A 15,163-nucleotide genomic window follows, 5' to 3' on the forward strand; every position below is an offset into this window, starting at 1 on the left:
CAGGCGTAGAAAGGACTAGAGCTGCTGGGGTCATTTTATTTGATTTATTGGAAATAAAGTGGATCTTATTAACATTTTAATAAAGAGAATCTCTTGCACTGGGCTGCAAGTGGCCGCCAGTTCCCGGTGCAATTCCATTCTTTGGAAAAGTGGCATCAGCTGGCGTTGCCCAGCGTGATTTGTGGGGCTGGGCCCCAACAGTCCAAAAAAACCGAACTGGCTGCCTCCTGCGAGGGGCTCGCGCCAGGCGAGGTGCTAGCCCCGTATCTGCCATGCAAAACGAGGGAGCTTTATGAAGGAATCCGTCTTGTAAAGCCATTGGTCCTGGTCATCAGCCTCTACCCAATGCTTTCGTGATGCTGCCGCTGATCTATTTGGGAAGTTGGCTGGCTGGCGAGGCAGAGCCTCTCCTCAAAGCCTGGCTCCCACGGAAAATATGCTCAGTGCAGCCGCGTGCATGAATGAAAACGCCGCCGGGCGCTTCTAGTCGGGCAAAATGCAGCCGACAACTCCGCTCGTCCTGTGCGTTCTCCTGTCCCAGGTAGGGAAGAGGGGGCTGCTGGGCGCGCCCGAGCCCCTTTTCTGCATTCCGATTGCCTGGCGCGGGCTAGGCTAGGGGGCTTTCGTAGGGTTGGGAGACTCCGGGTGCGGCGGCGAAGACAGCTCGGGGGCTCAAAAGGGAGGTCATTCCCAGCCCCTGAAATCCTAGGGCGGTTGGGAGGGGGGCTGGCGGTCTCCCACTCTGGCTTGTGTGTGTGCGTGTGTGTGTGTGTGTGTGTGTGTGTGTGTGTGTGTGTGTGTGTGTGTACGTTCAGGAGAGGTGGAGAGAGCTCCGAGTCCTTTTTTTTTGCAAGCAGGGGCGACATTCTCGCCTACATCGACAGGGGTAACTTTGATTCGCCTCCTCTGTAGGCTCATGCATTGGCGAGACTCAGTTGGAGGCGACTCCAAGGAGTCGTGGTTTCCCCCAACCCAGCGCAGATCCGGGAAGCGCAGCTCGGGTCCGGTCTGCGGGCTGCCGGTCTGGAGAGGCCGACCTGGTATCTCTGACTTCCCGGGGCGCCCGGGCCCCCTCGCCCGGCCGGGCGGCGCGCAGGAAGCCGCCTCGGGCCAGCCGAACGCCGCAGCCCGGCTGCCGCTGTCGCTCAAAGGCGCCGGCCGCGCCCGCATCGGGGTCCATTCCCTCCCTGACCTCGGGCCCATAAGGGCCGAGCTCATCCCTTCGCCCGGGCTCTGGCCCCGCAAAGCCCCCTCCCTCTTGCTCCCGTTTTGTCTAGCCCCCTGGAACTACCGCCCGAGCCTCGACTGCCGCTTCTGCGGTGTTCGAGGGCGGCTCAGAGCGCGGAGAAAAGTTCAAGCCTTGCCCACCAGGCTGCAGCTGCCTGTTAACCCTCCGAGCGCTGAGGCACCAGGGAAGGGCCGGCCACCCGGGAGACGGGCGGGAGGGGGGGGGGGGGTGCGATGGAGACTTGGTCCTTCTGCAACCGCCTCTGAGATCTCAGGAAGTTTGTGTGCAGGAAAGCGGGCCAGGCTGGAGGTGCTGGTGGCTGCAGGCTCAGCCCTGCTCTGGGGCCCGTTTTCTGACAGCACGGTGACCCAGTCCCCCTGGCCTTCCTGGCAGCCTACGGGACATGGCATGTGCTGGCAGCCTGCAAGTGGGTGGATGAGATCGGGGCAGGGCCAGGCAGAGAGGAGGGAAGGAGTGCCCTGGGGTGCTGGGAATGGGTGTCGAGTTCCTGGCCAGGACTGCTGGATGCCAGGGCAAGAGGCACACACATGTGTGAGGGTGTGAGTGGGGTGGGGGGTAGGGAGGGTGAGGCCGCTGGAGTCCCAGTCAGGGGCTAGCTGCACTGCAAAGATGCAGTGGAGCCTTCTGAGAGGGGGGACCAGGGAGGCATCCACTTTAGGAAATGGGTCAGTGTCCCAGGAAGCGGTAACCATGGCAATGACTCTGTGTGGGGCGGGTGAGGTTGGATGATGGTGTCTGGAGACAGAGTAGGGTGCCTGGCTGGTGAGTCCACTCCCAGCTCATGACTGCTTTCTTCCCTGGATCCACAGCCCTCTACAGTCATACTCTTCCCTACTAGGGTTTTGGGCTGGTTCTCTTGAGGTCCCTGTAGCTTTAAGTCCTGCCACAAATCCTGCGCCTGTCTGTGAGCCAGTTTTCTAGACTTTCTGGACTCTTCACTATCTCTGAGGAGGCGTGTGTATATGTGTACGTGTGTGTGTATATGTGTACGTGTGTGTGTATATGTGTACGTGTGTGTGTATATGTATACGTGTGTGTGTGTATCCTAATTTAGTAGGGTGGTTCAGAGCATATCTCTGATTCAGACAGATCCCCTCTGCTGTGTGCTGGTGGTACCACCTGGGCAGCTTGCTTAGTCTCTTTGAACTTCCAGATTCTCCATGGTGGAGTAATTCTGTCACCTTCCTAGGACTCCTAGGCAGATTGGATTGCATTCAACAGCATGTCCTTGGTAATGCGTTTAGCACCAGGCCTAGCACTCTGGGAGCTTTTCGTGTGTGGGAGCCCTTACCACCACCTGACCTAGGACTTTATAGCCCTCTTCTCCATGGACATGTCTGACCTCAGTTTGGATTCCAGGGTTCTGTCTTCCTCTGAGCAAATCAGACCACACGACAGCGCCCAGCAATTCCTGTGCTCTAGGGGCTGACATGATGCCTTTTGCAAAGCAACTGGTGTGTCTCTTCTCCCAGGACCTGCCTGGCACAGGTGGCTTTTGAAGGCTGTTGGCTCTCTCAGTTTCTTTAGGGTGGAGGAGCAGAGGTTTTACCTCGAATTCAATTGCCTTCCCTGAGAGGCTTATTTCTCTCTTACACTGTTATTCATAATCAGAGCAAATGTCCACCTTAGGACAGTAACTGATATCCTGGTAGCAATAGTAGTACCTTGCAGGGAAATCATTGTGGTGCAAATCAGTTAACCAGCAAGAAGTTCAAGTGCAAAGCTCGGTGTGACATAGTGAAAGGTGGGGAGAGTCTGGCAGCCTTTGAGCCTACAAGCAAAAATAAAACTTTTCCCAGGCAGAGAGAAAACATAAGAAAGGGGAAAAACAATGTAATAAAGCAAATTAGTCACTTGGCCTTAGTGGTGTTCAGGCAAGTATGTGTGTGTTTTTCTACCACTGTTGAAATACACTGGGTCTGGTTTTGGAAGCCATCAATCTCTGTAAGTTTACTGGCTAGGTTGCTGTTTTAGGCATTTTGGAAGAGGGAAGAGGAATTCAAACCAACAATGGCTGGAAGCTGGCAAAGCAGAGAAGCAGTCACCTCTCTTCTCCCCTGGGGCATTTTGGGAAAGGCAGTCCCAGAAGCTGCCTCTGGAATTTGGCTATGGTAAATAATGAATGCAAAACAAATCAAGAGAGGCGTGAGCTAGAAATTCCACTGCAAAATGTGATTCCTCCACCCCCAGCCCGATTTGGGTGTCACATCTAGCCAAAAGCTCCAACAATGAATGAGTAATCTCCCAAGAATTAGGACTGTAGGGAGTGGTCCAGGTTTGGAGAGCTTGGGAAGCGACTAAAACTATTCCATGGCATTCTGAGATGTTGGTTTCAGATGGGGAGGTTTTTCTTGGAGTCAGAATCTTGATTTTCAGGGTGTTAAATGAGAATCAGTGTCTTCTTATGCCCCTGCAACTTCATATATTGTATTTTAAGGGCAGAGTTTACTCACAGAGCCCTTTTGTTGGGGAGGAAGGATTGTGAGCATTGCCAAGGGATCTCTTGCTCTGAGATGGGCTCAACATGTGACAGCCTGTAAGATTCCAAAAGCACTGGGGAAACAGAGATAGAAGTGGTGAAAGGAATTGCAAAGTGGTAGCGTTCATGTATCTGAAAAAAAAAAAAAAAAAATTTTTTTTTAGCAAGTCCCCAAAGAGATTTAATAAACTGCAAGGCTGAATATGTGATCTGGAATTTATATAATGCCACAGTCTACATTAGAAGCCCCAACAGTCATCTTAGCTAATATCTCCCGCTCTGCCTCCCTCCCTTCTCTCCTTTTCTATCTTTAGCCTGTGGGTTTTCCATTAAATAAAATCTTTTTTTTTCCCCCCCTAGAAATATCCTCTCTGTGTTACAGCAGAATTGCCCAGCAAACCAGTGCACTCAGTAACTGCGTTATCTAAAAGGACCAGTGTTGGGGTGTGAATGTTGAGTCTCAGTCTGAAGTTCACTGTTGAGGCAAAAGTACAGCTGGTTCCTTGAGAATATCTTTCTTTCCCTCCTTCCAAAAGAGAGTTGCTTGGGGAGTCCAGTTGACTTCTGTATAGTGCAAGCTAAAGAAAAGGATGAACTGTGGATTCAATTCACATCTGAATGACAACAGCCAACAGTCATTCATATTTCTGTGTTTGTGTGTGGGCTCATCTCTGTGTGTTTTGATCTTGTTTTAATACCTGTTGAAAAATTTCTCCAGAAGAGGGCTCCATCCACAGCATTACAAAATTCTAAGTCTACCTCTCATATTTTGAGGAATTTCAGCCTAAAAGCTCCATCAAAACCAAACTAAAGTGTTCTCCTTATTTTCAGTTCTTTTCTACAAGCTCCCCCAGTGAGAAGTCCTCTCATTTTGCACAAATTATCTTTCCTTCCTTTTTTCCCAATTGTCGTTATTCTGATTCTATTTCACTCTTCAACTATCTATCCCCTCTGAGGGTTAGAGCAGGGAACGTTTCGAAGACCCTGGTAGACAATGCAATATGAAATGTGAGGAAGTTCTGAAATTTCCTGGCATTTGACTCTGGTTGAACCTGGTTTTATTCTTTAGGCAACCAAACACACAGCAGGCGCAGTTCTACGTGTGAAAGGAGGCAATCTTCCCCATTAGGTCACTGCCCAGAAGAGCGAATCATTAGCCAGGTCCACTCACCCTGCAACACCAGTTGAAAAGGAGAGGGAAGTAGCGGCCTGTCATCCAATCACAATAATCACTTGAGCAGAATCCATCAGATGACCACTGGTTTTTGCATTGTTTCCACTTAGCTGTCAGCAAGGTACCCACACGCCTGGGAGACTCTGACCCTCCTGAAGGATGCTGCCAATACAATTCTCTGCCACTTGTCTCCTGTGTCGCCTCTGGGGACCTCAGGCCTGGCTCCCCATATCTGCAGAGACTGTACAAGTGATGACTGGCTGGACTGTGGGAGCCCCGCACCTTCACCAGATATGAAGTAGTGGGTTTATTCTAGGGTTAGGGGGGAAGTGCCTTCCTTCTCTACTGAGAGAAACAGCTAAGGGCAGGCTAGGGAGAAGAAATGACATTTCAAACTTGCAATGCAGACTGAGGCAAGGCTCATGGAGATGAATGGGTCACCTTTTGGCTTAGCAGGTTGAACCTTCAAGATATCTGCTTGGTGGGGCTGAACGGCATTCATCCCAATTCTGTAACTCTTGTTTCCAGGGGGAAGTTGCAGAGTAGAAGCCACAAGCCAAATGTAGCTCATGGATGTATCCTGTTTGGCCCCAATGTTTTGGAAAGTAGGATATTGTATATTTAAAAAACAACAACATGTTTCCTGCATTTCTTAAAATGTCAGAAGGTCAGGCAGCCCAAGAACACATTCCCACAAGGCCACACTTCCCTGGAGCTGAGTCACTGCTGCCCCCTTTAGGACCTGCCTCTGTACTTGGCCACAATCCCTGCCACTCCCTACTACACACCCGTTCCACTGTGCTCCTTTATTTCACCTCCTTGCCCAGGTAGGCATTTGCATCAAGAGCTTCTGGTTTTGCACATTTGGGGGCTTGATCAGATTGATGTTGCCCATCTTTCAGTGATAGGCTATTTGAAAAGGAAGGGCCCCTTTTCGACCACTCTGTTTGAACCACCTGGATGTGAACTTTGAAAGAACAAGACCAAGGGGCATTCCTCCCTGAGAATGCCACTACCACCAAAAGGACCACCCAGAGCATCGCAACACCCAGGTCACTGTTTCCCATGGGATCGTTAGCCCCAGAGAAGTGACACGTTGCAGGTCTGAGTCACCCTGAGTGCTGCGCCTCGTGAACAATGTTACGCGTCAGCAGCCAAGGGGCTCTGGGACCCCTGGAGAGAACGTGGGCCCCAGTGCGCTGTGCAGAGGATCACACCGAGGGCATCCCTGCCTTGGAGGCACAGTGGCTCCCTGGGTGTTGCCATTCCAGCAGTCTTGCTCACCCACAGTAAGCGCGTCGTCAGATCACCGCGCCACCCTACGGTCCTTAGTGCTGCAGGGGACTCCGGGAGCACGGAGCTAACACTCAGAGCATTCATGACCTCAGGGTGACGCTGGCTCCATAGCTCTGTTGTCTGGAGTGCTTTTATACGCGGGACATTGTCACCTCTAGTGCCAGCTGCAGTTTGCATGGTGTTTTTATAACTGTTTTTAGCAGTTAACACCCACCACAGTCTTCATGCAGTGCTAATGCTACAATTAATGTTCTCTGGCTCCATAAATACTAGACTAATCTGTCCACTCATCCCACACCAGCAGGTGAGCCTCAGATAAGTATTGTTTTCAGTAGCTGCAGACCCCAAAGATCAGGGTAAATATAACCACATACATATACCAAAAAAAAAAAAAAAAGGCGGGGGAGGGGATTGTTTTCCTTCTGTCAGTTGCCAGCAGAAGTCAAATTCCTGAAAATTAGCCTTAGGATTAGGCGTGTTTTAACATGTCACGTCTCATTTCAAAGGGCCTCAGCAAGTGTCACCCCTTCTGCTACAGAAGCACAAAGCCCCTGTGTCTCCCAGTGGAGCCGGGCCAGGCTGGGGTGGAGGGAGCAGCTGCCGAGCTGAGTGCAGCCATGCACATGCCTGGGCAGGGCCAGGAAGTGAGCTCAGCCTCTGGGGGAGCCTGGGGACCCCGCAAGGAGTGTGGCAGCCTCCACTCCTGCCTAACCCTGCCTCCAGGCCAAAGTCTCCTTCCCAGGGGTTGGCAGGGACTTGCTTTTCCATGTGCCGCGGGAGATGGTGCCTGTGAATGCCTGAAGCTGGAGCTGCTGAGATAATCGCCCTGTCGATCGATGTAGGGTCTGCCGAGAGTTGCAGGACCCCGCCTATGGAACCCACGTCTGACTTAGGCCACACAGGCACAGCCTCCAACTGCTGTAGGCTGCCGGGCATCTGGGATCGTCTAACTCAGGGGCTGCACACTACGGGCCTCTGGGCCGATTCCTGCCTGCAGCCTGTTTTTATAAATAGTTTCATTGGAACGTAGCCAAGCCCATTCATTTATATAATTGTCTGTGGCTGGGCTTGTGCTGTAACAACAGAGTTGTTACACCATATGGCCCACAAAGACTAAAATATTTACTATTTGGCCCTTTGCAGAAGAAGTTTGCTGACTCCTGCTCTGGCTCAAAATTACAGCCAGAGAGTCCGCAGGGAGGGAGAATTAAAGGTTTATATGAAGAATCATCCCTCCTAAGCCCCAAGCACTCGAACAACTTGACCTCAGGGACGTTCACCTGGGGCCAGATGGATTCAGTAAATGCCTGTGATATTCAGGCAGGCCCTACTGTGTGCTCAAGGAACACCTGTTAGTAAGGCTGATTCAGTCTCTGCTCTCTTGGGCCTCAGAATCCCAAGATATTCCCTGGCAGGAATCATTAATAAATGATTCAAAACAGAGACAACTTCTAGAGGGAAGGAAACACAGTTGGGTCAGATCCTGCAGGTCTATATGTTTCGCTTGACGGTGCCTCGTCTTTCCCCTCTACTAAAATACAGGCTCCGTCACAGCACATGTTGTCATCTGATTGAATCACGGTTGGGGTCCCAGGGCCTAGAACAGAGCCTGGCATATAGTAGGCCCTCAGTAAACATGGATGAGTGTATGAATATGAGAAAGGCATCAGACTAGACAAAGAGTCTGGGAGGCTTCCCTGATGGCCTGCTGCTTGGTCCAGAGCCCGGAGGAGCAGCGAGGCTTATGGCCTCAGGAACGCCAGGGTGTGGGTGGTGGGGGAACCCCATGCAGGAGACACTGCCGCCCAGAGTGGCGTGGGCAGCTCCTGGGGGTGCCAGACGCACCAGGGCCTTGTCAGCCATCTCAAGGATGTGGGTGTTTGTCCTGGAGCAATGGGGAAGTCACTGAAAGCAACGTGGGGAGGGTCCAGCATGACAAGGCCAGATTTCTATTTTGAAAAGGTAATTTGGCTGCAGTGTAGCTGGAGGATGGAACTGGATATGAGTCGGAGGAGAAGCTAGTCTGGGCCTGCGATCATGGGAAGAATCCAGGGACTCTTGTCACTCTAGACCCAGGGAGTGACAGTGCAGATGGGAGAAGTAGGCACAACCTTCTCGGAGCGTCCACGAGACATTTAGGGGAGAATTTGCCAGGGCTTGGCATCTGGGTTTGAGATAGCAGGACAAGGGCTAGGGAGGGGTTAAAGATGCAAGCTTAAGTTCTCACTCCTCCAGTTGGCAGAGAGCTGGAACCATTTGCCCCAAACAAGGAACCCAGGTGTTTGACATCATAAACGGGGTCTGAGGGCCATCTCCATGGAGATGTGAGCCAGGCTGCAGCAATGCTCCTTAGGCGAGGCATCCAGGCCCTGGTGATGCTAATGCCTGCAGACCAGTCCGTGCTTGCAGCAGGGATGGGCACCACGGGGCCTGGAAGTGCCCTTGCCTAGAGTGACTGATGTGTAGCCTCTATAATTAACCAATCTCTGAGGCTTTTCATGCAAAAGATATTTGAGAGAAACATTGCCAAGCCCTTTAATCGTTTCTTGAACATTCAATCAGCAGCACTAGAAATATTTCCTACATGAAGCAAATAATGAGCTACTCCTTTCAGCAATCACTTTGCGAATGCTCACAGACCTTCATTTCAGCATAGGATATAGCCTCAGCGATGCTTACATTTCTTGGTGTAGTAGCAGAATCTTCAGCTGGGTGCCGGGCAGTGGTGTCCCGGTAAAAGTATAACAACTGCTATCTCAAAAAAAAGGCAGCACAGGTATGTTATCCTCAGAAGGTGAGCGATGTACGGTCGTCCACATGCTAAGTATTTACTGAAGCATTTGGGGAGTTCATAGGTAAACAAGATGGACAAGAAGCCTGTTCTTGTGGGTCTTGTGGTCTTCTGAGGGCCGCCAATAAGAAACAAGAAATAAATAGCTGAAATAATATGAATTTGGTAATTACTACAACTGGAAACAATGGGAGCTAAAATGGGGTTGAAGGAGCAAACTACCCTTTCTCCTTTCCTTCCATCTTCCCTCCTTCCCTCTCTCTTCCTCCCATATATTCTTCTCTCCCCATAATTTTTCATTTCTGGCAAGTGCCAAGAATTCTGCTAATTTGGGGATCCAGAGACGAGTACTACTACACAGCCCTGGCCCTCAGTTAGGGGAAGTTCTGGAGGTGAGTCAGGGAGCTGGTGTCTTAGTTTAGGAGCATCAGAGAGACTTCTGAAGCTTTGAGAATCGAATCTGAATTCTGACCCAGCCTTTGTGTGCTGTGCGACCTCTGATCAATTATCCTTTTTTCCCCCCTCTTCTCCTGTTTCCTCCTGTGTCTAGACAAGAAAGGAGAATACCAATACCTGCCTAGCAGGGTGCTGGTGAGCATTAAATAAATGTATGCTCATGGCTTCATCCCATAATTGCTAATGCTGGGAGTTTAGGAACGCTGGTTGCTTTAACTTTAACACATGGTGCTGCAAGCCACTTTATGGTTTGAAGGTACTGGGGGGCCTTGGTCTTGAGTCTCTAACTAACAGGGGAAAAATACTTGTGTACTTAAAACTGTACAGACATTGAAAAATAAAAAATTAAGTTTGCTCCCCAGAGAAGGATTTGCCAGTTCTCATACTGTGGCTCCCCAAGGATCATTCTCCTGGGGATTTTAGGCCTCATAAAATAATTTGATCTGGTGGGATCATATCTTCTAGATGTTTCTTCCCAGCAGCTGTTCCCAGGAGGCTTTATCAGGACAGTGTGTATGTGGGTATGCTTGTCAACACCATGAGCATATTATTTAAAATAAATCAAAACAACTGTAATAAACTTGCTGTATAACTTATTGCTAAGTACCAGTTACATACATTACCTCAAATTCTTTTTTTTTTTTATTTTTAGTTTTTTATTTTTTAAATTCTAAAATCTTTAATTCTTACATGCATTCCCAAACATGAATCCCCCTCCCACCTCCCTCCCCATAACATCTTTCTGGGTCATCCCCATGCACCAGCCCCAAGCATGCTGCATCGTGCGTCAGACATAGACTGGCAATTCAATTCACATGATAGTATACATGTTAGAATGTCATTCTCCCAAATCATCCCGCCCTCTCCCTCTCCCTCTGAGTCCAAAAGTCCGTTATACACATCTGTGTCTCTTTCCCTGTCTTGCATACAGGGTCGTCATTGCCATCTTCCTAAATTCCATATATATGTGTTAGTATACTGTATTGGTGTTTTTCTTTCTGGCTTACTTCACTCTGTATAATCGGCTCCAGTTTCATCCATCTCATCAGAACTGATTCAAATGAATTCTTTTTAACGGCTGAGTAATACTCCATTGTGTATATGTACCACAGCTTTCTTATCCATTCATCTGCTGATGGACATCTAGGTTGTTTCCATGTCCTGGCTATTATAAACAGTGCTGCGATGAACATTGGGGTACATGTGTCTCTTTCCATTCTGGTTTCCTCGGTGTGTATGCCCAGAAGTGGGATTGCTAATTCTTATTGCAACCCTTAGGGGCAAGTATTCGTGTCTGCATTTTATATATGATGAAAAGAAGTTTAGAGTGGGTGAGTCATCTGCCTAAGGCTACACAGCCACTAAGAACTGGGACCAGGGTTTGAACCCATGTTTTTCTGATTTCTGTGCATGTCCATTTTCCTCCATGTTTCCCTACTGTACAAAAACTTGCTCCCTTGTCCCCTCAAATGATGTAAGAATTCTCTTCTTTCACTCTTTCGTTCTCTGACTCTCCTGGAGTCAAAACGGCTGCCTGCAGCGACCTTATTTTTGAATTCCCGGTCTTTAAAAGGAGGCTTGGGACCCAGACCTCCTCTCTGGATTACCAGTTACAACCTTCAGAACTGGTTTAGCTCAGGGTTATCTGTATTCTTTATTGCTGAGTCCTTGCTTTTGACCAGGAACAAACGACTCACCCACACCTTAAGCTTCCCCCAACAAGAACAGCCATCCCATTGAGGATCGCCACTTCTCTGCAGGCTAATTCCAACATGCAGGTTAATTCTCTGGTAGTTTCCTGCCTGCCCCTGAGCCCTGAGGCTGGGTGGCATCCCTCTCTGGGAGTGCTGAGGACTTGACTGTCCAAGCCAGTGCCTCCTGAGTGCCACTGTCTGCAACACTGTTTTCTCAATCTATAGGCAAATGAGAAATACGCAGCCTGTAGCTATGTACAGACACTCAGATCTATAGAGTTGCAATTGGACTGAATCTAAACTGAAGTTTGTGCCTCGCTCAGTCGCTCAGTCGCTCAGTCATGTCTGACTCTGCTACCCCATGGACGGTAGCCCATCAGGCTCTTCTATCTATGGGATTTTCCAGGCAAGAATACTGGAGTGAGTTGCCATTTCCTCCTCCGGGGGATCTTCCCGACCCAGGGACTGAACCTGTATCTCCTACATTGGCAGGCAGATTCTTTATCATTGAGCTACCTGGGAATCCAAACTGAAGTTTAGTTGCATTTTATCAGATGAGTTTTCTTTTTCCTGTTAATTCAGTATAAGGGCCTTTAGTTAGGGTAGCCACTAATTCTTTGAACATCTGTTGAGTACCTGTTATGTGGCTGGCACTGTTTCATGTCCTGGAGATAGAGCAGGAGGCGTTCACAGAGCCCCTGTGCCAGATACACACACTCCCCCTCTGTCCCAGCCCTCGCCACCCGCACAATGGTCCTACCTTTTGCCTCTCAGGACGTTTATATCTGCCCCAGTCTAGACAGTTCACACTTGACCGAGTCATTCACTTAACAAATATTTACCGATCAGCAACTGTATCTATCTTAAACATGGTGCTTGACACTGGGTAAGCAGCAGTGATTAAGAAAGACAGGATTGCCTGCCCTCGTGGAGTCTATGTTCTTGTGAGGGAGAAAAAGAATGAAAAACAAATCTAAGTAAACATGATAATTTTGGAAAATGATAGTGCTGTAGGAAAAAAGTTAAAATGGGCTAGGCAGTTGTTCTGAGCTCACCCACTACTCTCTCTTGGGATGGAAAGTTCATTATTCTGATGCTATGACCTTTCTACTTTTTCAGGTTAAAACACCCTATGATTTTTGAAATGCAGTTGGTTAATACATAGAGGGCATTTTTGTCCTTAGTGGTAAGATGCTGTTGGCAAACCTTTGTCCAGTCTCTATTTTTTGCTTTTCTTGAAATTTTGCTTTTGGGAATCCAAAACTATGACAACCAGTGATTTAAACCACAGGCAGGTAATCTCTTTCTATAAAGGGCTATCGAGTAAATATATGGTCTCTCTTGCAACTACTCAGCACTATCAATGCTGCACAAAAGCAGCGACAGACAATATGTAAACTGATGGTCAGGCCTGTGTTCTGATAAAAGTTTATTTACAAAAATGGGCAGAGCTGGGTTTGGCTCTCAGGCTGTAGATTGTTGACCCCTCCTCTAGTCTAAACCATTAGCTATGTTACCAGTTGGTCAAATTGGAACAGAGCAGAGCCCAGGGATAGAGACCAGCCCTTTTTCCTTGTTCTCTCGTCTCCATGAATGCTTCTTTAGGACCACAAATCACTGTTGATTCTCCTCAACTTAGATCAAGGTAAAGATGCTGGGAGTCAACTATGGAAAGCAATTCTTAGACCAGCTCTAAAATATACAATATTTAAGCTTTTATAGTAATTATCTTGACTCTAATTCTTAAGGCTTTCTTATCACCCAAAGGTATATTGGTGCTAGACCCTGTATCTTGGATTGAGTTACCCCAAATAGTAATGGTGACACAGACTTTGATGCGGGGAACTGATGTGAGAGATCATTCCAGTTCACGGAAGTCAGAACTGTGAAGCAAGAAAGAAGGGGAGCCAATTAAAAAGCGTATCTTTGAGCTCGTTATTGTCCTGGGCAACTGAGGCTCACTGCTGCTAGGGGCCCTTGGAAAGTGAAAGTGAAGTCGCTCAGTCCTGTCCAACTCTTTGCAACCCCATGGACTGTAGACTGTCAGGCTTCTCTGTCCATGGGATTTTCCAGGCAAGAGTACTGGAGTGGGTTGCCCAGGCCCTTGGTTGCCCAGACCACTTTAGAATGGTCCCTCTGCAGGATAGGAGGCTGGGTACCTATGTCTGTCCATCGGTCAGGGGTGGCCCCTGGCGCCAAAATTTCTGTCTTCCCTGCTGAGCCTTTGTGACCCTGGGGGCAACCATGATTTTGGAAAAGTTCTTAAGCAAGAAGAATGAAGAGGCACGGCAGGTGCTTGGATGAGCAGTGCATGCCTTGGGTAGAACATGAGTTTATAAGGGATTCCAGTTGCCACCACTGGTGTGAGTTACAGAAAACTTCCTCGGTAGAGGAAATGATAAAGAAAACAGTTGTGGTGGTTGTTTTTATCAACCCTCCAAATTCAGTTTAGCACCCACCTGCAAATATGCTCTTTCCCACTAGATGGTACCAGTATGCCAAAGCCCTGGAATGCTCCCTTAGGACCTCATTTTTGGTGTGTAATATTTTCCCATTACTTTTGAATAATTAAGGAATAAGCAAGTTGAGATTGGAGGAACAGACTATGGGTGTTTGGGCACAGAAGATGGAAGAAAAGTAAAGGTTGTCTAAATTATTACCTTCGTTCATTCATTCACCAACAGATCTTACTGACTACCTTCAAAGCACTCAGATGTCTTCTTGGCACTGGGAATACAGACGTAAATGGTGTACACACAGTTCCTGCCCCAGTGAGCTTCCATGCTGGTTGAGGGAGAGACAGAAAGAAAGAAACAGGTAGACACATGGTGTCTGCCAGGTGGTGATGAGTGCTCTGGAGAATGACAAGGTGGACAAAGGATGGGGCAGGAGAAAGCACTGCCCTTCCCGTGTCTGCCTGTCCTGTCTGCTCGTAGGTGAGAGATCATTTCCACCTGGTTCCTAAACCCAGTTCTGCCACTCACCAACCCCTTACGAGTATGTTTATGTGGTTTATTTTCAAAATGATTCTGTGGACTTGTGGAGGGCAGAAGCGGTGCTTTGCAAATTGGCGTTGATCAGCTGGAACCTACCACAGCCTAACACCCGACTCCACCTGGTACTTGTTGGCTGATTTCGTTTATCTGGAATCACTGTGAATTATTATTGTTGGCACACAATAGAGTCACATTTTACCCAAGGGTTAGATTACACAGTCAAGGTTTAAGGCAAACACAGAGTCTTCATTAACCTTGAGATCTCTTAAGTTGCCCATTAAATTACAATGTATTTGGTTTTTATATGCAACCCTTACTGTAATCAATATGTAACAATGTATAAATGCATGCAGGGATGTATACAGTGCGTAATAAAGGGTATATGCATGATATAATTTTACAGAATTTAATTGCAGTATTTAAATTGTTCTTTTTCCTTCTCTTTTTGGTGAAAGACCTGGATTTCTATAAGTCAAATATGCATGTGATAAGACTTTGCACTCATATAAACTGGTTTCCCAATCATATAGTCCCTACCAGGCCGTGCACTGGGGGAAGGCAAGAGCTCTGTTTTTTTGTGCTCAGTCCATCTTTGGATTCCCACCACCAGTCACATGCTTTGGGGCAGAGGAACAGCAGACTAGTAATATCTGTAGTCGTGGCAGTAATGGAGGTTGACATCTCAGTAGTGCTGAATGTGAGCTGAGCCCTGTGTGAGTATTTTAGATGTATTGGTTAGCACATTCAGCCCTCCAGTGACTCTGCGGTATGTCTAGTATGATTTTAATTCCATTCTACAGATGGAGAAATTCCAGGGGAACTTGATAAAGGTCACACAGCATTTTAGCTCTGAGGCTGAGATTCAGACTTGGGCAGTCCTCCACACAAAATGCTACGTGTTGTATGATTCTGTGAAATGGAAAGAACTGCCCAGAATATGCAAGTCCATATAAACTGAAAGGAGGTTAGTTGTTGCCGAGGGCCCGGGGGAGGATCCTAATACCATTCTGGGGCAGTGCCTGGCAGGA

The 15,163-nt window shown here is 48.3% G+C and overlaps 1 protein-coding gene across 3 annotated transcripts in view; it reads left to right on the top strand.

The window, feature by feature from the left end:
• Positions 1–376: 376 nt before the first annotated feature.
• CDH13 (cadherin 13) overlaps positions 377–15,163 on the top strand; it is a 1,037,580-nt gene continuing 1,022,793 nt past the window's right edge. For 2 of the 3 annotated variants that reach the window (XM_004014934.6, XM_060398281.1), the window contains exon 1: positions 377–541. In XM_004014934.6, the coding sequence (XP_004014983.2) occupies positions 497–541 (45 nt within the window). In that variant the 5' untranslated portion in view covers positions 377–496. Of the gene's footprint in view, positions 542–11,127; positions 11,173–15,163 lie in introns of all 3 variants that reach the window. The other variant, XM_060398282.1, reaches the window with a different exon arrangement.

The sequence above is a fragment of the Ovis aries genome, chromosome 14, assembly GCF_016772045.2.
Source record: "Ovis aries strain OAR_USU_Benz2616 breed Rambouillet chromosome 14, ARS-UI_Ramb_v3.0, whole genome shotgun sequence".
NCBI classification, from domain to species: Eukaryota; Metazoa; Chordata; class Mammalia; order Artiodactyla; family Bovidae; genus Ovis; species Ovis aries.